The sequence below is a fragment of the Poecilia reticulata genome, chromosome 23 (genome assembly GCF_904066995.2).
Source record: "Poecilia reticulata chromosome 23, P_reticulata-male-v2, whole genome shotgun sequence".
Lineage (NCBI taxonomy): Eukaryota > Metazoa > Chordata > Actinopteri > Cyprinodontiformes > Poeciliidae > Poecilia > Poecilia reticulata.
In genome coordinates, this window is record NC_088852.1 from 9,042,562 (window position 1) to 9,064,323 (window position 21,762).

At 37.3% G+C, this 21,762-nt stretch overlaps 1 protein-coding gene across 7 annotated transcripts in view; it reads left to right on the top strand.

The window, feature by feature from the left end:
- Window positions 1–21,762, top strand: part of cacna2d4a (calcium channel, voltage-dependent, alpha 2/delta subunit 4a) — a 75,682-nt gene that overhangs the window by 2,438 nt on the left and 51,482 nt on the right. For 5 of the 7 annotated variants that reach the window (XR_014086104.1, XR_014086105.1, XR_014086106.1 and 2 more), the window contains 26 exons: window positions 1,856–1,937; window positions 3,866–3,982; window positions 4,147–4,206; window positions 4,736–4,898; window positions 4,985–5,116; window positions 5,411–5,471; window positions 6,231–6,381; window positions 6,533–6,607; window positions 8,784–8,873; window positions 8,971–9,084; window positions 9,172–9,250; window positions 10,147–10,280; window positions 10,482–10,499; window positions 10,962–11,039; window positions 11,276–11,356; window positions 11,816–11,890; window positions 12,002–12,088; window positions 12,227–12,298; window positions 12,505–12,566; window positions 13,037–13,104; window positions 13,191–13,236; window positions 13,321–13,418; window positions 13,532–13,625; window positions 13,737–13,829; window positions 13,963–14,090; window positions 15,833–15,901. Coding sequence is in view for 1 of the 7 variants with exons in the window: in XM_081604134.1 (XP_081460260.1) it covers window positions 1,856–1,937; window positions 3,866–3,982; window positions 4,147–4,206; window positions 4,736–4,898; window positions 4,985–5,116; window positions 5,411–5,471; window positions 6,231–6,381; window positions 6,533–6,607; window positions 8,784–8,873; window positions 8,971–9,084; window positions 9,172–9,250; window positions 10,147–10,280; window positions 10,482–10,499; window positions 10,962–11,039; window positions 11,276–11,356; window positions 11,816–11,890; window positions 12,002–12,088; window positions 12,227–12,298; window positions 12,505–12,566; window positions 13,037–13,104; window positions 13,191–13,236; window positions 13,321–13,418; window positions 13,532–13,625; window positions 13,737–13,829; window positions 13,963–14,090; window positions 14,961–15,038; window positions 15,833–15,901 (2,405 nt within the window). In the remaining 6 variants the exon portion in view is untranslated. Of the gene's footprint in view, window positions 1–1,855; window positions 1,938–3,865; window positions 3,983–4,146; window positions 4,207–4,735; window positions 4,899–4,984; window positions 5,117–5,410; window positions 5,472–6,230; window positions 6,382–6,532; window positions 6,608–8,783; window positions 8,874–8,970; window positions 9,085–9,171; window positions 9,251–10,146; window positions 10,281–10,481; window positions 10,500–10,961; window positions 11,040–11,275; window positions 11,357–11,815; window positions 11,891–12,001; window positions 12,089–12,226; window positions 12,299–12,504; window positions 12,567–13,036; window positions 13,105–13,190; window positions 13,237–13,320; window positions 13,419–13,531; window positions 13,626–13,736; window positions 13,830–13,962; window positions 14,091–14,960; window positions 15,039–15,832; window positions 15,902–21,762 lie in introns of all 7 variants that reach the window. The other 2 variants (XM_081604134.1, XR_014086102.1) reach the window with 2 other exon arrangements.

Consider the following 21,762-nt stretch of genomic DNA (forward strand, 5'->3'; position numbering starts at 1 on the left):
AGAATGATGTTTCCAGTAAAATTCTGGTTATTTTTTTCTGACCATAACAGAACTTAAGTTATTCTAATTTTATATATTTTTACAACTGTAAACTAGATGTCTGCCAAATTTAGCAAAAGCATCTGACCCTGTTACCTAGTTTTATCCTTTACTGATGTTTAAGCCGATGTATCTGTGAAAGAAGTAATTGCCTCTCTTTTTAAATCGCTCGTTTATAATTGAGAAACCCTCTGATGCGGCTGCTGATGTTTTAGAAAATTGTGTCATTGGGCCAGAATTAAAGCAGCAGTTTTTCAGGTCACCTCAGGTCACTTTGACACAAAATTTATTATGCCGTCTGAAGATTTGGAGGCTCTTGCTTCACTGAAAGTGAACAAAGAAATGACCGTTACATTTCACGTCAGGAGGGGTCAGCTGTTTAGCCGCTGTGGCAGCATCACTATTCTGCTACCATTAGGAGAAAAATGGATACGTTTTAATCCTTATATTCTCTTTCCAATCTACTCTGTTCACATTTACTCCTGTTCTTGTTCATTTGCTCTCCATTTTGTTCCAGGGTTTATTAATTTTTTTTACTTTTATCACAATTTTGCAGTAAACAGATTTTAGCATTTATTAAGTATTTTCTTTTCTCTCAAAATCTGACCTGCTTTGAGCCACATTTTCTTCAAAATCATTTGCAGCATCATCCTGCTTTACCTTAAATTCAATTAAGGCCTTATGTTTTTTTTGGAAAAGTAATGTTAGGATGTTTTAGTACAAAGAAAAATGGATATTGCCTCTATCATGCGTACAAGTCCTTCCAATTTTTTATTTTATTTTGATAGGATGAAAAAAACCATATTGAAAAGAAATATTAAACATAAAACATTCAACAAACTTTAATGTGTAAAAGTCATACTTGGAAAGGTATGGAATTTTATCACTATCCAAATCTGAATAAGTATAAAAACATTTGAGTTCACAAATTTATTTTCTGTTTTAGTATCTATTTAGATGATGATCTTTATTTTCGGCTTACCACATCCTTGTGTTTTGGTCAGGTTTTAAATTGGACCAAATATTAATGAAACAGTCTCATTACCCATCACAAAACTGTGATTTAAAGAACATCACAACGCAATCGTGTCATCGATGTTGTGCCCTTGAGCGACAAAGAAAAAATCTTCCTTGCGATTTTTAAAAATCTCAGAAAGTAAAGATGTTTTTTTTCTTATTTTGAACTTCCCCAAAAGCTCTTATTGTACAATAAACAGTTTGTAAAGAATCTGTCAGCAAATACTGAGCGTGTTCAGTACTGAGGGGAGCAAGCTGTCCACGTCCCAGAGAGCTGGCTGACTCCCCATAGGTTGAGCCATCTGTCACATCCTGTCTACGCTATGACCTTATCTCAGTTGCATTCACATAGAGGATTTGTAGAATTACTGCATGCTATTGAGCACAGAATAACCCTTTGGCCTGGCAGCCATGTCTGTCCTCTTCCACTGTCACCTTCAGTAAGCTCACTTAATCTCTCATTGGGGAGCCACCTTGCTGCAGTGTTAGTAACATCTAAGCTTTTTATTTTTAATTTTTACAATTTGTCATTTTTAAAACTGCAAATGTCAATGCGTTTTATTTGAATATTAGTTTATTTTGCAGTGAAAGAAAAATTATACATGTTTAGTGGGTGTACATTGTACAACAATATTCCAAGATTTGGATTTATTCAATCAATTAGAATTAAAATTTACTGACTGATTCTATAGATTTTTAGTATTAGATATTTGCTGTTTTTTCGTTTGACTTGGTAGCGGTTCAGACAATAATAACAACTTTAAAGCAGTGAATGGTGTGTTTCTTTTTCTGTGTTCAGTGTGCAGCAGTGGGCCGTGTCCTTCGGAAAAGAGATTGCTGCTTTGTCCAATAGATACTCTGGAGCTAAACTTTTGCAGAAGGTAAGATAACCCAAATGTTTGCGCAGTAAAAGCTAACTTGACCCATTTCTGAACAAAGCAGATGTCAGTCAGTAGATATTTCCAAAGTGCTTCATAGGCCAACTGGGAAACATTCCCTGCAGTTTGGGAATTTTACACCTTTTGCTGAGTGGAAGACAGTGATAGTTGCATGTTAAGGATTAAGAACATTTATAGTTTATCTACACAGATGAATATAGGAAGCAAAGAAATTAATCGAGCTTTTTACATTCTAGCTGACACAAATCTTAAATTAATTTATCTAACCTCAGCTGCTGCTTTTTTTATGCAGGAAGAAAACAAATATTCAAAGACAGGTTTGAAAGGGAAACCATTCATTACCTTTGAGTTTAGTGGCATACATTTTCCATACAACATCTGCTCGATGACCATAGACCAATCTGGTGACACGGTTAACCTAAATACTACTCGGATATGTTTTTCAGTAATTAGTACATGCAATTTTTCTCTGCATGCCACCCTCTGGAGTCCCTGGCAGGCCCATTCACCATCTGCCGCACTCGTATTGTGCGTTTTTATTCTGATACCTTTCATTAACTTTTTGATCTTTTACTAAATGTGTTGTAAAATAAAATCTCTCCCAACAGATTTTGGATGCTGAAATATATCCAAGGCATGCATTCGTTCAGGACATTAACTTTCCCATTTGGATATGCAAATCCTTTGTTTTCACACAAATTTGTGCAGTGACTCTACCGTTATTGGCTGTGTTTACGCAGACCGTGTCGCTTTCTCATATTTCAGAAGCTTATCTTTGTTTTCGGCCACCGGTGTGTAAAAAAACATCCAGTGCATTAGTTTAATCTTCGCAACATGAAGCCATTTATCGCCTACCTGTGTCTAATCAATGGCTTTCTAGCTGCAGAGCGTTTTGCTCTTGCTTGTGTAGCCTGGCTAAGCTACTAAATGTTTTTCAGTTGCAAGATCATGAAAGAACATTTTGATTTCTGTTCAGCAGCCACAGCTTTGTTTTTATTTGCTGTAGGCTGCAAAGAGCTCTTCATAATCCTTCGTTTATAATCCTTTCTCTTGTTAATATCTGCTTTCCTGCTCCAAGGTAGGGGAAAATTAAAAAACTGTTTCTGTGAAAGTAAAAAAAAAATCTATACATTCAGTAAGTTTTAAATTGAATTGTTTGATTAAAGAGAGGTTATAATTTTTGATATTTCAAAGAATCTATTAGTGCTGCTACTCCCATTCCCAAGGCATGAAATCGGAGCGTAATGTGAAAGTTTTGGAAAATATATTCAGTCATCGCTAGATTCATTAATTTTTAGCAATTATCCCTAAAAGGCTTAGAAAATATATTTAACTGTCAAAAAAATTAACTCATGCACATTCATATCAGGTGGAGCTATGATTTGGGTATGATTTTAGCAAGCTGTCCTAGTTTTTATAGAGTTTAGGAATCTTTCTTAGCAGCAACAAAGTGGCGTGATTAATGGTTTTTATCCAGAATACGAGATCTGACGTGTTTTTATTTCGCCTGTGATGGTACAGAATAAGATTCTGTCTGGCTTCATGATTTACATAAAGACACTAAGCTGCTAGCTAAAGTAGATTTGGAAAGCTGCTTAACAAATTTGATCCCAAACCAGCCGGGTTTCTCCACAAAGCCAATTGCAAACTCCGAATCTGTCCCCACCGCGTATTCAGGAGCCACAGGAATTAAAGCCGTCGGCACTGATGACCATTTTACCGACGCTCAATTTATTAATGTGAGCATATAGTTGAGTCACTTTTGCAATTAGGTGAAATCCTGCAAGGTGCAGACTTAGTAGGTGGAAACCCAAACGTAGCTTGTTGATGCTTAGTCTAACTTTTTAACTGCAAATGTTTAAATATACACAACATGGACTTGAGCAAATGGGTCAAAATTTGTTTTGAAGAAATACAAGGATGTGGAGGGCGTGGTGAAGATGGAGGAGGTGAACGGTGAAGAGCTGGTAAAGAAGTTTGCGGAGGAAATGGAGGAAATGCTGGGAAGAAAGATGAAATCAGTGAAGGTAATGACGACCTGCTAGAGAGAAGTGAACAGACGATATGTTTAATGCAGAGAGTCTGCTGCTTGTTTGATCCATCATCTGTAATTGTTGCTTTATCTATCACAAGTGCTTCAGTAACATGATTGTAGTTTTGAGTGCTATTAAGAAGTTGTGTTTTGCTGCAGAGATTAGCAGAAGCAGCAGAAGATGCTGATCTGGGACATGAGTACAACGAAACGCTAGAGGTAAGTAAGAATGTGTTTGGGTTCAACCATTTATCCAGACGAGCTGTATATCATTTTATCTTGTTGGCTTATTTTTAGTGATATTCAGCACTCCCAATTTACCAGAGCTGTGTTAAATTGTGTAAAATTATATTATTACCCCCAGAAGTGCAGTTTGAATGCCTATATCTTTATTTTTATTAGGCTTTTAATAAGCAGAATTTCCATCCATCTATTTTCTGACCACCCTAGCTTTTATACTTCACAGATTCATAACACAGAGACTGTTAGCCTAACGGACTGCTGCATCTTTAACACCTCTTTTCAGAGTATTGTATTAAAGCATGTTAATGGAAAGTTGAGTGGAAGGAAAAAGTATGGCAGAAAAAGGTGCACAAGCAACACGAATAAATCCAGTATTTGTTTTCTTTTTTTTTTTTGGTATCACGTAATTATCTTGTGATATAAGAAAGTGACTTCGTCACAAAGTTTTCTTATGCCCCAGGCTGGCCCTGCCTTACAAGCATCTGTTCTTGATCTTTTTCCCCAGTTTGACTACTTTAACTCCCTGTTGATCAACACTGTGGATGAGGAGGGCAATCCAATACCACTTGGTGGAGAATTCCTCTTAGAGAAAAATGAACATTTCAATAAACTTCCTGTTGGCACACAGCAGAGTAACATCCAAGTTCCTACAAATGTTTACAATCGAGGTAACAAAATCAGAAAGCCTGGATTTCCATACAAATGCAGTAAATCTCTTACGAAATCCAAATTTGTTTTCTGTCTCTTTTTGCAGATCCTGATATTCTAAACGGGGTCTACATGTCCGAGGCTCTGAATGATATTTTTATTGATAACTTCCAGAAGGATCCAACTCTCACTTGGCAATATTTTGGCAGTGCCACAGGTTTCTTCAGGCTCTACCCAGGTACATGGAGAGGATGTTTTTGCATCCTGCAAATTTACCTGCTGCATTTTCACCCATTACTGTGCTGATAATGCAATAAGTGGAGCAGCAGAAACATGTTAAACTACTCAAGTCAAACAGGGCACTTACTTGATATGTTGTATGTAAAATTCAATGGATGGTGGCAGTAGATATGGCAGGAGTAGTACCTTTGTGGGAAAGATGGTTACTGTTAAATTCTTCTGTGTACTGACTCTCAGACCTGTTTTTTTATTTTCTATTTATTTATTTTTGCTTTGCTTTTTACATTCCCAGGAATCCAGTGGATTCCAGATGAAAATGGTGTGGTCACCTTTGACTGCCGAAACAGAAACTGGTAAAGCTACAACCATTCCATCATCGGTCACACAGTGACGTCTTTTTAAAACATACATGTACTAAAAATAAAGTACTAAAAATCTTTTTTTAGTACTTTAAATCTTTTTGTTTTAGCACTTTAAATCTCAGCTACATTCTTCCTACACTTTGTGACAGAGATCATCAGCCTCCTCTACGTTGTTGTCATAGTTAATTTCTTTTTTGCAGCATCTCTCACTTTCACAGGCAGGCACCAGTCTTTGGTGCCAACAAAATAGGAACAAATTGTATGAAAGCCTTCATTTTTAAAATGTATGTTCTGTTAAAAAAAAAAAAAAAAAGAATGATCTGACCAAATATTGCGTTCTTTTAATGAGGAAAAATGACCTCTTTTCATAAAAGTAATCAAGTAAAACATGTAATTCTGTGACTTCCATTCCCAGGAGTAAGGCTGCACAAACAGAGCAACATTTTGCCTTCCTGGAAAGTTTCATGGAACAGCTTTTGAAGTTCCAGGAACTTTGTGACGTTCTTGGAGAGACAGACTCTTTTTGGAAAGCGGAGCTCTCCAAGCTAAATGGTCTCAACTGCTTCCAATCACATCTGCTAGAGTGGAAATCTTGTTTGCGTGTAATTGGCTTAGAAAGTCAGGGGATGGCAATAAAGGGATGATGGTACGCAAGGAACGGAAGACTGGAGGAACAAATAAAAGGATAACCCTTGCTCCGTTCCTGCACTTCCTCGTTAACGTCATCATGATCTTTACCTGTCTGTTTAGGTACATACAGGCCGCCACGTCTCCCAAAGACGTGATAATCGTGGTGGATGTGAGCGGCAGCATGAAGGGGCTGAGACTGACGATAGCCAAGCACACAATTAATACCATCCTAGACACTCTGGGAGAAAATGACTTTGTAAACATCATAGCTGTAAGTATAAGAACACGAAGGAATGTGAATCTGGTATTGGTTGCAAGACTTTCATCTGATTGAATATGAAAATATTAACTTTTTTTTATTCCTATTTTTCTATATTACTAAATGTTTCCTAATTTCTCTCATTTTGTTGGTTTCTCTCCAGTACAGTGACTATGTTCGTTACGTGGAACCCTGTTTCAAGGGCATGCTGGTACAAGCTGATCTGGATAACAGAGAGGTAACACGCGCGCCCACACACACACAAAAAAAAAAAAGCCAGACGCATACTGGCTTTACAGCTAATTAATACAATTAGCTTCTGCTGACCCAATCCTGTTAATCCTCTGATGACAGAGATTCACATGATAGTAAAACATCACAGGTTAAGTTTAGGGTCAAGGTCTTGGGGGCATTTTATGCTGCTTCTCGCTGGTAGGTCAGTGTAATTCAGCTGCATCTCAGTAAATTGGAAAACTATTGGAAACATTTCTACGTTTCTCTGCGCTATGATTGCAGCTTGGATTCCATGCTTTTTCTATTGTGCCACATCTAAACGTTTTAAATTACACGCCTGTTAAATATTAGTATGTATGGGTAGATGAAGAATAATTAAATCCTTTATGTAAGAACGTGCTGTAATTGTAGCATTCACTGTAAGACCCTTTATTACCCCAAACACAATGAAAATCCAAAACGTATTATTCACTTGTCCATTTTTTGCCAGCCAGTTATGTCTTTAATATCTTTGTTTTTATTCGTCTTATAAATACCATTTCTGCTTATTTTATTGTAAAATGGGGCATACACATTCTCTTTTTTAGTAGACTACTTTTACTTTAAGCCACATCTTTTATTTTATTTTTAAAGTAAATACAAGCAGTACCACTAATATCTCAGTGCTTTACTGCTGCACTCATCTTTTTTCTCCTCCTGCTCATCCGTTCTCATGCTTTGATATCCCAACACCTGCTCAGTCTGCTCCGCCGTAGCATGTGCGTGTCTGTTTGCTGGATGCATGCCCTACTTTCACTCCCGTCCACATTGTTGCGGATCAGGTGAGGTCGCTGGCCGCTGACAGTTTTATAAGCGTGTCATGTGGCGTGTGAGGGTGGGATTTGATTGGCTGAATGCGCAGAGATGGGCTGCAGGAGAATGGACAGATGTTGGCTGGCACATTTGTCCGTCCTTATTAGAGAACGCTCGGCAGTCATGTCTTTCCAAAACCCATTTTATGAAGTAGGAGTTCATGATGAGCTTTTCCGAGCTACCATATACAAATGTGAGTGCTTGATTTTATGAGTTAGATACAGCATTCGCGCTCATTGAAATTTTGAAAAATTTATGCTACCACCATAAAGTTCAATGTATGAAGGATTTTAGAATGGTGTGCAACTGTGAAGCTAAAGTAAAATGATTTGTCATGTTAAACAATTATTTTTTCTCAAAGTAGAAAGTGAAAAGTATTGCCTGCGTTTGTAATTTATTATAATCATTCCTGATTCAAAGTTTTGTCAAAACATTCTGCTGCAGCGTCTAGCAGCTTCACACAACTAGAAACTGGAACTTTTTTTTGCAAAATAGCTGAAGGTCAGACACCTATTTTGCACTTTGTGAGCATCAATTTTCAAGGCACGCCGCAGTCTTGATTGGATTTAGATCTATTCTTTGACTAGGCCATTCGACCACATGAATATATTTTCATATGAACCATCCTGCTGTGTGTTTAGAATAGTTTTCCTGCTGGAAAGTGAACCTCAGATCGAGTCTGAAGTCTTTTGCAGCCTCCAAACGGTTGACTTCTAGAACTGGCTCCATCCAACTTATTCTGACTTGCTAACTTGTTAAAAATGCCAACAAAACACTTTAAGTTTTGTGCTTGCAAAGGAACAAAATGTGGGGAAGGTCAAGGAATATGCATACTATTGTGAGACACTGCATGTTGCAGATTTCTCCCAAATTTCTTTCTCCCCCTTTTCCCCTTTTAGCAAAATAAAATTTTAAAAAGTTTAGACATTTCTCTTTTTTTTTTTTTTTTTTTTTTTTTTTTTTTTTTTGGGGGGGGGGGGGGGGGATTTTAACAAAATAGACATATTTCTGCAAATGTACCAAAAGAGTGACAATAGTTTATCTTTAACCTACATTTTCTGTAAAGTCCAACCACAGAAGCCACTACTCGCTGTGCATGCAATAGCTTGTGTGCATGTGTTAATTAATCCTGATTACCTCCTAGGGCTGTAGTAACTTTGCTTTTATTGGTCAGTGTGCCAGGGAACCAGGCATAAGCCCTTGGCTGCACAGTCCCTCATGTTTTCTACCTCCTAAGACACATGAGTCAGTTTACCTGCATTTGCCAAAATAAAAATAGCAATGAAGAAGTGATGTTTTATGACTATATATTTTATCTGACATTACAGCACTTCAAGCTTTTGGTGGATGAGCTTCAAGTCAAAGGAGAGGGCAAAGTAAAAAAAGCAATGAAGGAGTCTTTTAAGGTCCTTAACGAGGTTGGTCTCTATTCTTTGCAAAAAAAAAAAAAAAAGCACAATTTGTTGTGAAATGGTGCAGTTATTTCCAGTTACCTTTGTGAATGAATGTGTTTAGGCTGCTTCACTGGGGCAGGGCAGCCTGTGCAACCAGGCCATCATGCTGATAACAGACGGCGCCATGGAGGACTTCAAGGATGTTTTCGAAGAGTTTAACTTTCCAGAACGTCGGGTGGGAAGTTTATTTTGACTCAGGTGTTTAGAGTACTGAATGTGGGGTGTTTTCTGCCGCTTAGACGGTTCTTACTCGTTTCCGCAGGTTCGAGTGTTCACGTATCTCATTGGGCGCGAGATGACGTTTGCTGAAAATGTTAAATGGATCGCCTGCAACAACAAGGGTAAAGCTAATTTATGTTTTTGTTTCTTCTGTTTTTCTCTTTCAAATGTTTCAGAGAGAAGCCCAACCCAATAATTAAACCAGAGTCTCTTAGGAAAAATCATGTCAGTCTCAGAGTAGAGATGAAGGTATTTCCTCATTTTCAATTACATCAGAATTGAGGCTATTTGTAGCTATCAGTTGCTGCCCCCTTGTGAATTACATGGTGCCATGCATCAGTTCAGATCAGAAAGACGCAGCATTCAATGAAATTTTGGTTCTGGTAATTCCTCCCAACTGCTGCCACTACTGTATTTATATTCCTTACATTTTCATACTTTTTTACTGGTCAGTTTAATATAATTTGGCCAGTTGGAAGCAGGGTGGTGGCTCCATCATGCTTTGGGGTCACGTTTCTTGAGTGGAGACAGACAGCCAGTCTTGGAGAAAAACTTATTAAAATTTGTTGTTGGAGATTCTCTTTCCATCAAGTTAAGGGCGCTAAACTTTCAGCTGTTCATACATATTGTCTTGTAACAACTGAACTGGACAACATTTGAAATCTGCAAAGGGTGTAAATATTTTTCCAATCCACTCTATATCTGACAGAGTTAGGAGTATTTTCCTAAGATGAATTTTGTTCATTTGATACGTTGATAATCACATAAAACCTGGACTACGTCAAACCACAGGAGAGTTATCGACGCACACTTTTATGTAATTTTGTACGTCGAGATGTCTGGTAAAATAATGCATTGCTTTTATTTTAGCATCAATAGAAATCAAACAGATTAATTAAAAATAAATAAATCTACCGTAATTATATCTTAATAAGTTCTCTGATATTTTATGGACTCTAAATTCACTGTATTTTCCAGGTAAGTGAAATGTGTTTGCATGAATTTGCTTATCCTGCAGGTTATTACACACACGTGTCCACACTGGCTGATGTTCAGGAAAACGTCATGGAATATCTCCACGTTCTCAGTCGGCCAATGGTTATCAACCATGACCACGACATCATCTGGACAGAGGCCTACATGGACAGTGTGGTCAGTCTTCTTCTCTCATTATTTACAAACTTGTTGGGCAGAATGAATATGATACAGTTAGAGTAACGGCAAATCTTTCTCTTTAGGTTTTGGTGCATCTTCTTTGTTCAGCTGCATCATTTTTTCTTCCTTGTCATTCTTTCTTTTTGCTGTCATGCATTTCATCCTGGTTTGTTTTCTCCTCTCCATCATCCCATTCAGCTTCCCAATAAAGATGAGGTAATCATAATTGGAGTTTTAGCTTAGTTATGCAAATTAAAGGGTATTCGCGTAAGGGTTAATCATGCTAATGTCTTGCTTAGAATGCTGTTTCCATTTAACAGCTTTCAGTGTTTTGTTGTCTGTAGATGTTTGTTTGTGTTACGTTTTTCTAAAACTGAACTTGGCTGATAATGCTGCTCTCAGTTTGATTTGTTACAAACCGACCATAGAGCACGCTAAACATTAGTAATCTTTGTGTTATATACATATATGTTTCTTATAAATCACAAAGCACAAAAAATTATTCTTTTGAACTCATTCATTTATTCACCTCATTTTCATCAACTTTGTCATATTGTCTTACTTTGTTTTTTTTTTGACTACTTTGTCTGCCAAGTTCTCTGTTCCCTTATGAATGCGTCCATAAGTCACTTTTACTTCAACAGAAGTTTAAGTGTACATCTGTGTTTTGTATTGCAGCTGTTTAACACTCAGGCACAGAGTTTGCTCCTGATGACCTCAGTCGCCATGCCTGTTTTCAGTAAGAAGGAAGAAACTGTAAGTTGACTTCTTGTTTTTTTATTTGCTAAATGTATGGTTTTATGTTCATACTGATGCATGAGTACAGAAGGAAGGGAAGTATGAACATCAATACAGGTTATAATGGATTCAAAGTCTGGCTCTATTTATTTATTTTTCTGTCAAAGTTGTGCAAATGCAAGTCTGTTGACCTTAAAGGCAGCATGCCCTGGTATAATTCATTACATTGAGCTCTGGTGTCCTTTTCTCTCCAGCTGTCTCACGGGATTTTACTGGGAGTGGTAGGAACAGATGTGGCCTTAAGAGAACTGATGAAATTAGCTCCAAGATACAAGGTAAATCATATGTGATTTACAGCTTAAAGAAACGGACAACATGTCTATGTGGAAAATAGTTCCTTTTAAATTGCTAATCACACCATTTGGTCTTCTTCTGACTGCTACCGAAAATAGTTCACTGAGCCTTTTGCGTCTTCCACACAAGGGAGTGTTTAGCACTTCACTGACAGCAATAATCAGATGTTTCAGTTTCTACACTGGCTGATCACAGATCAGGGAGGAACAAGCTAAAAATCAACCTAACCCGTCTGTATTTGATTTCTTGGTGTGTTCTGTTTATATGGTGTTTTCTTCCTTACTGTCTTTATGTAGACTCTGCAGTGCTGTGCTGTAGTTGTAATTTTGATGTTAATTGAACACATCTTTTTAAACAGCAATGTGTGCGACTGTAACACACCGTGTAATGTCATAACAGCAAGGAGATATAAGTGGTTTTCTGCTATTCTGTTCCTCCAGCTGGGTATCCATGGTTACGCCTTCCTCATCACCAATAATGGTTACATCCTGTCTCATCCAGAACTGCGGCCTCTGGTACATGCAAAGATTTGCTTCACATCCTCTGAGAGACTGTTGAGTTTTTATTAACCCAGCGGCGTTGGTAACAAACTCCCACATGTCTTTGTTTTTGTTTGTCTGTGACAGTATAAAGAGGGAAAGAAACTGAAGCCTAAACCAAACTACAACAGTGTTGATCTGTCAGAGGTTGAATGGGAGGATACTGAAGAGAAAGTCAGTGCACTATTTTATATATATATATATTTTTTTTTATTATTTTTTTTTTTTACATTTTTTTGTTGTTTTTGAATGACTGCTGTACTAAAATGATCATAAACAAGAGTCCTGAATATGTGATGTTTCTGTTTATAGCTGAGGACAGCCATGGTCAAAGGAGAAACCGGCACAATGTCTTTAGATGTGAGATCGTCAGTGGACAAAGGAGTAAGTACTTTGCTTTCTTTTATGAAATATTTCCAAGACATCTTGTATCGTTTTCATTCCAGTTAAACAAGTATTTATTTTATCTTTTGTCATCTGAATTAATTCAGAATATGGCTTAATTAATGGAGATGGTTGTTTAACCAGTTCTGCATGATTATTATGTTATCGTTGTCAAATTTGTGATCTTTTGTGCTTCCTTCTTGCAGAGGAGAGTGATCTTCTTGAAGAACGATTATTTTTACACCGTCATAAATGAGACACCATTCAGGTTTGTTTAATTATTTCTTTTTGCAAATGGCGTCTACTGTGCTTTGCAAAAGTGTTCACACCACTTAAATTTCTTTTCCACATTTTGTTACTTTAGAGGCAGAAACCTCAATGTGCTTCATTGGGAGTAGACGTAATATAAGACAGTCCAGGATTCTGACTTGGAAAGGAAATGATCTGATGACTTTCAAAGATTTTTTTTTTTCTTTTTACATATGAAAAGTGTGGCATGGATTTGTATTCAGACTCCTGAGCTAATACTTTGTGGAACCACCTCTCGTTGCCCTTACAGCTGCTAACCTTTTGTGTCGCTCCCAGCTTTGTACATTAAAAGATGATTGTTCTTATGCAAAAATAGTTCAAGGTCACTGTGAACACACTTTCAGTGCTCTGTAGCCCTGCTTTAAACTTGTCCACAACTTCCTCCCTGACCTTATTATTACACATATTTTTCTGTTTCTATTTTTACAGTCTTGGTATAGTCTTGAGTAGAGGGTATGGAGAGTACATCTTCACAGGAAATGTCTCACTGGATGAAGGTAGATGTAAATCTTTTTTTTTTTTTTTTTTTTTAAGAGAACAAACCTTTTCAGTCTCTCCTTTTCCCTCTTTCTTTGTTCTTCAGGTCTTCATGACTTAATCACTCCGGATCTGACCTTAGCCAATGAGTGGTAAACATATAGTATTGGATTTCCTTTTAGAAGTTTCAGTGGAAAGGTATACAAACATTTATCTACATATTTTTGTCTTTGCAGGACCTACTGTGAGATCGACATCGACCCGGCACATCGCAAACTGACCCAGCTGCAGGCCGTCATAAAATATCTCACTGGGAAAGAAAAAGATCTGCACTGTAAGCCTACACTCAGTTCCATTCACCAAATAATTTTGTTTGCATGCGATTTGAAATTTAAATATTTTTCTTTGAAAACTTTCAGATTTTTCTCTCTTATTTTGTCCTTCCAGGCGATAGACAGTTGTTGCAACAGACTCTATTTGATGCTGTTGTTACAGCACCTATGGAAGCGTACTGGACCGCTCTCATGCTTAACACATCTAGGTGAACAAAAACGCTGAAATGAAATTCCCTCTGGATGCAATGCTGGGCTGCCAGCCTTATAATTTCAACCTCGCCTCACCTTTTTTGCTTTGCGTTTTCTTGCTCTCCCAGTATGGACGATGGTGTTGAGACTGCTTTCTTGGGGACTCGTTCAGGCTTGCAGAGGTACCTGAGGTACACGGGTGTTGAAAAAAGAGTTGGCAAGTGAGTGTTATTTAAACAGCTACCATGTTTGAGGTTTCAAATCAATTCTACTCCTCAACATTTACTTCTATGTTGTACTTCATATATATAGATTTTAAACTAAAGGTAAACTTGATGGCTTTTGTCCCTTCAGGTCTTTCCTGACCTCCACTGATAAAGAAAACATGTTCACTCTGGACCATTTCCCTGTGTGGTACCGCAGAGCCTCTGAGTATCCAGTTGGACAGTTTCTGTACTACATGCCCAGACAGGACACAAGAGGTAGAGGGATCACCTTCACGTTGCAAACAATTTAGAGAATAATTAGGAAAGACATACAGAATAGCTGTCAATCTTTTTAATTTCCCAAATATTGTAGCTATTTCTATGAAAAGGTTAATTTATCAGCAGTATTTATCAAAAGGAAGTTGTCTGTTGATGTAATCTGGAGATTTGTTCTTAGACACAGAAAATACTTTTCATGAAAAATCTTTATTTGGACAAACATAACATCTTCCATTATGTTGATTGTCACTAATATTTCCTCTATAAAGGTTTGACAATAACTTGGCCGTAGATTCAAAGAAAAAGTGAACAGTAATTAATTTTTCTTTTTGAGCTTTTTAAAACGTTCCCATGTTGAAATAAGTTTTAATTGTTTACACAATAAAAAGAAGTTGAAAAAGAAACTTTTTCACATTTTGTCACTTTACAAAATCCTAATAAACCTATCAAACTCTGTCGTATGCATCCTGAAGTAATTTTGAGAACAAAATGTCACCTTTTTTTGCCAACGTGTAAAACGTGTGGTGGAAAAGTGAATAAATATATCGGAAACAATGTTTAGACTTTATTTGTACAATATTCTTATTTGCTTTCCTAGTTGACAATTATTCTCAACTTTGTGTTGCTCTTTCACATAAAATCCTAATAAATACTTTCATATCAGCAAATGCTTTTGCAAGGCAAGGACTGTTTAAAACTATAAAGGGTATTCTGAGAATAAAGTTGAAAGATTTTTTTCCTTTATAATGTTTTCACATTCTCAGATTGTTTCATACAAATGATTGATTTATGCTAAATAGTGCGTATTAAATAATCATCTAAATGTTTTAGGACGATGGTGGAAAAAAGATAGTGTGTCATTTTCAGATATATTCAGGGATTATGAGGCTGCCTATAGTGCCACCTTCAGTTCAGAAGAGGTGCAACACCGTGTGGAGGAGCAGGGTAGAGAACTGCCTCTGATACTTGGCATGCCTCCACTTCTGAATCTATCCTGCCCATAATTTTCCTTGGCTCTGGGCTTAAGACGACATAAACTGCTGTAGCTCTGTGTTTCTGTTTTTAGTTTATTTTCGGTTTTGGCTCGGTCCTGCCTTTTTTTCCTTTTTATCTTTCCGGTTCCCACTCATAAAGCATGCCGTTTAAATATGAGAACATCCTGTCAGTTTTCTCCCATCAGAGAGGAAGATTCTTGCTGCTTCACTTTGACCCATTTCAACTCGTATACATCGTTATAAAAATTATATCAGAGAATCTATGCAGTGCATGGTTAACTCTCGCAGGATAAGTAACGGAAAATAAATACGGAGAGCACATGGACGCCCAAAATACGCAAATGCATTCCTTTGGTTATGGATGCATTATTCAATTAACTCTCCTAATCTCAGTTATGCAACACTTGAAATGTTAATCTGTTTGAAATCTGAGGCTTGGTGACTGTCAGCATCTGCTGAAGGCTGCAAATAGATGCAAAACAGATTTAAAACAGAGCATGAATTTTAATATTACCTACCCTGGTGCAAGTCAGCCTGCCGCACATCTTTCTAAATACATTTCAGCAAATCTGACGCATTTAATCTGACAGTGGCATTGTAAAAATGCTTATTAATAAAAGAAAATGCAGTGTATTGTGCTTCTGCATGTCAGGAACGAACGCATGCATCCATTTGCCGCATTATGCATGAAATGACAAGGGTGCTGGGATTTTCTTTTTAAGATTGTTTCTGTTGCTCTACCAGCAGGAAGAATTGTGATTAGCACCACTGCTGTGACTGTGACGGTGGGCAAGAAAACAGCCATCGCTGGAGGTAGGATGACGGCTCTTATTTCTTCTTCCCGTTCCTGTTTTAATCTTCTCTTAATCCTCCACCTCTTTTAATGTTCTCCACTGATTTCTCTAAGCTCCTGCATATTTAAATGACTAAACTTTGATTTCCTTACTTCATCCTAAAGTTTGTGGAATTTCTACCAGCAAAACCGGATGGTATATTTTACTAATTTGTTTGAGACATTTGAACAAAAAAGTTAAAACTTAATTTTACAGTGCATTACAATCAACAGTGACATTAAATTGAGACTTATTTGTTGGTTTTTTTTGCAATAGCATCTGTTTTTGTGCCGGATTAATCTCTTGTAGTTATTGTAGTGTCAAAGTTAAAACCACCACTACTCACTTTGCTCACAACAAGCCCAAAAAAGAAAGATATTAACGCTGTCGACTCGATGTGAGGCAATCAAAGGGTGAAGAAGAGAAGTAGCCTGAAGCCACATGTCTGTGACCTTGTAGAATTTGGACATAATATCTAGATGATTCTGTTTTGTTTGGGTGCTTTAAGTTTTATATTTCAAACTCTACACTTGAAAAATAGTGCTTAGCTCACTAGTTTCAGTGAGAGGATTTTTACCTCCCAGCGCCCTGCAGCTAATTTCTATCGTCAAGTCTCTGAAAATCAACTGGATGGATACAGTTTATAGCAGACTGTACTTTGAGCTGTCTTGTGATTGAATCTTGTTAAATGCGATGTCTGAACTGTGCTTAAAATAACTCGCATTTGCTCTGCAAGAGCAACACGGTGGAGCACAGTTATCTGTTAGTGGCTTGCTTGGAGGCATTGTGCCAGATTTTCTTACATTAAAGGAATTAAACTCCTTGCTAAGAAAACATCTAAGAAAGTGAGATGAAAGAGAAGCAAGATAATAGCCAGCAGGGGTTCTGGTTTGCGCCAAATCCAGCTACATTGTTGCTGGATTTGGTTCATTCAGACACAATTGACCTGTGCTGATAACCAGAGACTAGGAAACACGACATACACTTGAGTAAACTCATAATAGTATATAAACCTGTTGTTCACTATCTGAAGTGTAAAAATTATACATTTAAGCGTGAGAAACGGGAAGAAGTAAATGTTGCAGCTTTTTATTCTTTGATCATTTTATGCCGTGTCCTTCCGTGTCTGCATGGTGTCCTATTCTTAATCATTAGGACACCATCATGGAGTAAAATCCACTCCAGGATTTTACATAATGCAAAGAAAATTTTTTTTTTGTTTTGTGTACATCTGAGATACACCACAACAGGAACAAAGAATCTAAGCGGATCAGATGGCAAACACCGTGGCAGAGAAATAACTTTTGTGAAGAATTTGAGTTGATGGAGTTCATGCTGATACACAGTGGCTCTTGAATTTGTTGTAAAATTTGAGAGCACATTTAGGAAAACATGATCTAATCTCATGACGTATAAGAGAAAATAATACAGTGAACTGCTAATTCTGAAGGCTATGAACCATTATAGGTGGAAGGCTGCACTATAATGTATTCAAGCCTAAAGGGCTGAGGCTTCTCATCTTAATCAACCTCTGTTTGTGCTGGAGATCCTGAGTTTGATCCTCTTTATTCTTCATTCTTTTTTCTTTTTTTTTCCCAATGTGAGTGGATGCAATTTTTTAATTCAATTTAAATAAAAAAATTTACACTTAGATGTAGCATCTATGAACAGTGAAGAGCAACAGAGACCATTTTGTTTGTTTCCATTATTGTCTGTCCATCCTGTCTGTCCAGTTCTATTTTTCCTTCTGTCTTCATTTAAATTTTCTGGTTCTCTTTTTGTTTTCTTCCAAGGGCTTCCCTCTTGCATCCCATGTAACTTCCTTTCTTTTAAGCTTCCTCCCTTTCTTCTGTCCCTACTTCCTTTTCTGTCTGCATTTCTTCTTGGTTCCTCGTGTGCTTCCTTTCTTTCCTTGTGCCTTTTCCTCCATGTGTCCCACCCCACCGTCTCCCTTTGTAGATTCAGACACATCTCACTGTCCTCTTTACCCTGTTAAACCCACTCAAGCATCTTTCTAATTTTTCTTCCCCTCTCCAACTAAGCTGTCAGATCTGTCTTTCTTCACTTTGGCAGATTTTTTCCCCCCCTTGCTCCGCCTATCTCTTCCCCTTGTAACTCTCCTTTCTCTGTCATGTCATTCTTTAAACTCCCACTCTGCTTCTGTTTTTCACTGCAGTAAGCGAAGGTTTTCTCCTAAAAAAGGAGAGGATATCAAACATTTAGAAGCCAACTGATTGAGCAACATATTCAACTAAAAAGCCGTACTCTGTACAAAATTTGGCCTAGATTTTTCCACTGTATTCTAACCATGTGCCTACTCGCCTTACTCGGCTGATTTACTCTTCTCAAAGGTTTACGGCTGGTATGTGTTGGAGATAATGTTGTAAATTTATCAATGAGAAGAATTTGCTTCTTAACAGATCTACAGAGGTGTAACATATGTATCAAAGGTATCTTTTGCATGTTCATCATAATTGGTTTCAGCAGCAAAGGTTTTTCTTGGTGCCTGAGTCAAATGAATGAGAGCACGTTTTGACTGCATCGGTGTTCTGATTGTGTATGTACACTTTATTCTCCTTTCCACTTTAACTTACAGTAACTTTTTAGGACTACTCGATTTACTGTGAAGGGAAAAACTTAATGAAGTGACCAAATAATGTTTGGTACATTTCTGTACTGTTGTTAAATCCGTATTAGTAAAGTATAGTGGTGTGACTTCAACACTGCTGTACAGTGTGCCATGAGCTTCCTCTGTATTTTTATCCCAAATATTTTCATTCTCTGTTCAGTTTCACAGTCATATAAATGAATCCATCTATATTTTTTTTTATCTACAAGCCTGACAAAAAATTGAAAGAGAAAAACTTTTAAAAATATAATGGTTATTCTTCATATTTTGGATTGTATTTTAATGACTATGGAGTTACAATTATTTTCATGACCACAGAGTGTCAGTGTTTCCCTGAACACGAGCGAGGCCCGTTCTTCATCGATGTCTCTGTTTACTTACATGTTATTCCTTCATGCCATTTTGGTGGCTGATTTAATTTCACATTCTTCAATGAAGGCCAGTGGTTTCATCTGTTAGAGGATGATCCAGAATCGGGGCTCAGCTACAGATTAGTTCTTCGCTGCAACACCAATGACAGGCTGTGAATAATTTTGTCATGCTCCATACAAAGGTGCTGAAAGGATAATAAAAAGACAGATAGAAAATCTGAACCGAGGGATCGGTAAATAAAAACCAACATGAGAGGCAGTGCGGGGGAAAAAAGAGACGTAATGGTGCAGAAGAAATACTGGAAAAAGGTGAAAGATAAAAAAAAATGATGGCAGAGGAGGCGACAGGAAGATGAATTGAGACAAGATAAGTGAGAATAAAAAGAATTGAGAGAAGATTAGAAATAAAGAGGCGAGTAGATAGAAAGTGAGGTATGGGGGGAAAAAATGAGAAACTCTTGGATGGTTGTATTTATTCCATCTAATAAATGGAATATGTGAATATTTTACAGCTGTTCTTTCGGCATAAATTGTACTTTTTTTACATTTTAATGAAAGCATAATGTTGTGCAGTGTGGACATAAAACTGACGACTGTGATATGTTTTTATTTTGTAATAATCTAATAGCACAACACACTGTATATTTCTGGGTTGTGCCGTCACTGAGGCCCTCAGTCATCATGGCTGCCTCTGCTGATGCAGGGTTTATGCAGCAAACTGGAATCTATTTTTCCTTGTACACAAAAGCTATATAGGATATAGAGGATTGAGCTAGCTAACATACTTTGCTGTCAATATTGCAAGACCTGCAGACTAGTGAATTAAGGGAAAATCTTTTTAAATCCATACAGTTGGAGTCTCTGAAAGGGATTTTTTTTTATCATAACAGAGAAAAATGCTTTTTTTTCTCTTTTTTAATCAATGTAACTTTACTTGCATACATTTTACACATGCTCTTGCTCAACTTAAGCATAATATCTTAAATCAGAATTTGCAGTATTGCTAGTATATTTGGTTTGAGGTCTCATAATGATGGGAAAGGAGGGACATGATTTAAAAAACATGGCTAAACATTAGTAGTATTACCATCACAATAATATTGCAGATTCATGTGTTTCTAAAATTAAGCAGCCCTAATTTTCTCAATTAATTTGTTGCTACCTTGGTGTTGGAGTTAATTTAGCTTTCTTAAGTCCCTAATGTGTGCAGTGTGTGTAAATTGAGTGTAAAAGGCAAAATAACAATTCAGCAGCCCTGGAGTTTTTGAACAGTACTGCTTTAAGTCTTACCTTCTGCACTTGTGATTTTAAAAGCAGAACTAAGTGTTGCATATTTTCCTCACTAAATCTCCACGTTGCACAGTTGCTAAGTTTTACATTAAGTAGATATTTCAAATTTTTTGAAGCATGGTTCTACAAAGGTGCGAGTCCAAGTTGCGTTTCCCTAAAGTAAAGTTAACCTTTGGATTTTGCAACAGGCTTCCATTTGTGCAACGGCACTGTTGATAGTTTGCTTCTGTACATTTCTGGGTCCAGTTATTTGGGAATTATCCTGCTCGACCAACATCCAGCTGATCGGACTGACCAGCTGTTAGCCTCTATTTCTCTGACGACCAATTCTCTTTTGTGAAGGTCTGCATGAACATTCTTGTCCTTAGCAAACATAATGTGCTTTAAAGCAGAACAGTGCTATACACTCAGAGACCAGCCATAACCTGCATTAATGCATGTGTTGCTATGTTTTGATGCATGTAAAACACTACTGATGCATTTTGCCTTTTGGATGCAAATCATGTCATACATTAAGGTTGTAGAGAGAGAATCTACCTCGTACACTCGTTGATTTAAGAAAAAGTGAAGGACCAATAAGGAGTGATCCAGTATGTACACAATGTGGTGCACATCCAGCCCAGCTATTACTGTGTAAATGATTCAATTTAGAAGATGCTGGCGGTTCTAGAAAGAGTGTCACGGTACAAGTCACCAAATAGTCAGTCAGAACAACGTGTGAAGGTCACACACACACACAGGGGATGCGTTGTGGATGCATTATGCAGCATTAATGGCACTTGGCAGGTTTTGATTGAGGTTACATCTTTGATATGCATGAGGCCAGGTGTTTGGGTCATACAGCTTCCTCCCATGTAGTGTGTAGAGAGGTTGCAGTGACCTGATGTCAGAAATGATGGGTACATGATGGCACCTACACCCACTGTGTCGTAAAGAAGATTCCCAGCAAGGCAGAAAATGGCACAATACCACCATTTGGTGTCTTGCAATCATGAAATGCATGAACTTTGGAGGTGAGTACATAGTTTCTCTGTCAAACATGAGCAATCCTCTCTAATGGTATGTGCCTCGGTCTGTGGTACAGCTACTACTGCTGATTCTTGGGCTGTCTTTGTCGGTACACAGAAGTAACCTTGGACCATTTATCGTCTTCACTACATCAGAATCTTCTCAAAAGAAAAAATAAAGTGGAGAAACTTCTGACAATACCCAATTATGCTCATAACACATCAGGAACCAGAGCTGATGGCTCCTTATGGTATGTCCCATTTGAATCTTTGAAATTTATCACTTTTAATTTGGGTTGGATGTTACTTCAAGATTCCAGTTTTAAACCAGTGGGATTTTCTCATTAATATGCTTGCTGACCTGAAGACTTTTAGAAATAAAAACAGATAATCTGTCAAATGGTTTGACAGATTTGTACTGTCAAACACCGTAGTGACATGTTTGGTACTATGTATGTGAAAGATTTCATTTGACTGATGGAAAAGTCCAGTTTTTTTTTTTTTTTAACCAAAACTACCAATGACTTGTATAAAAGGCAGCCGT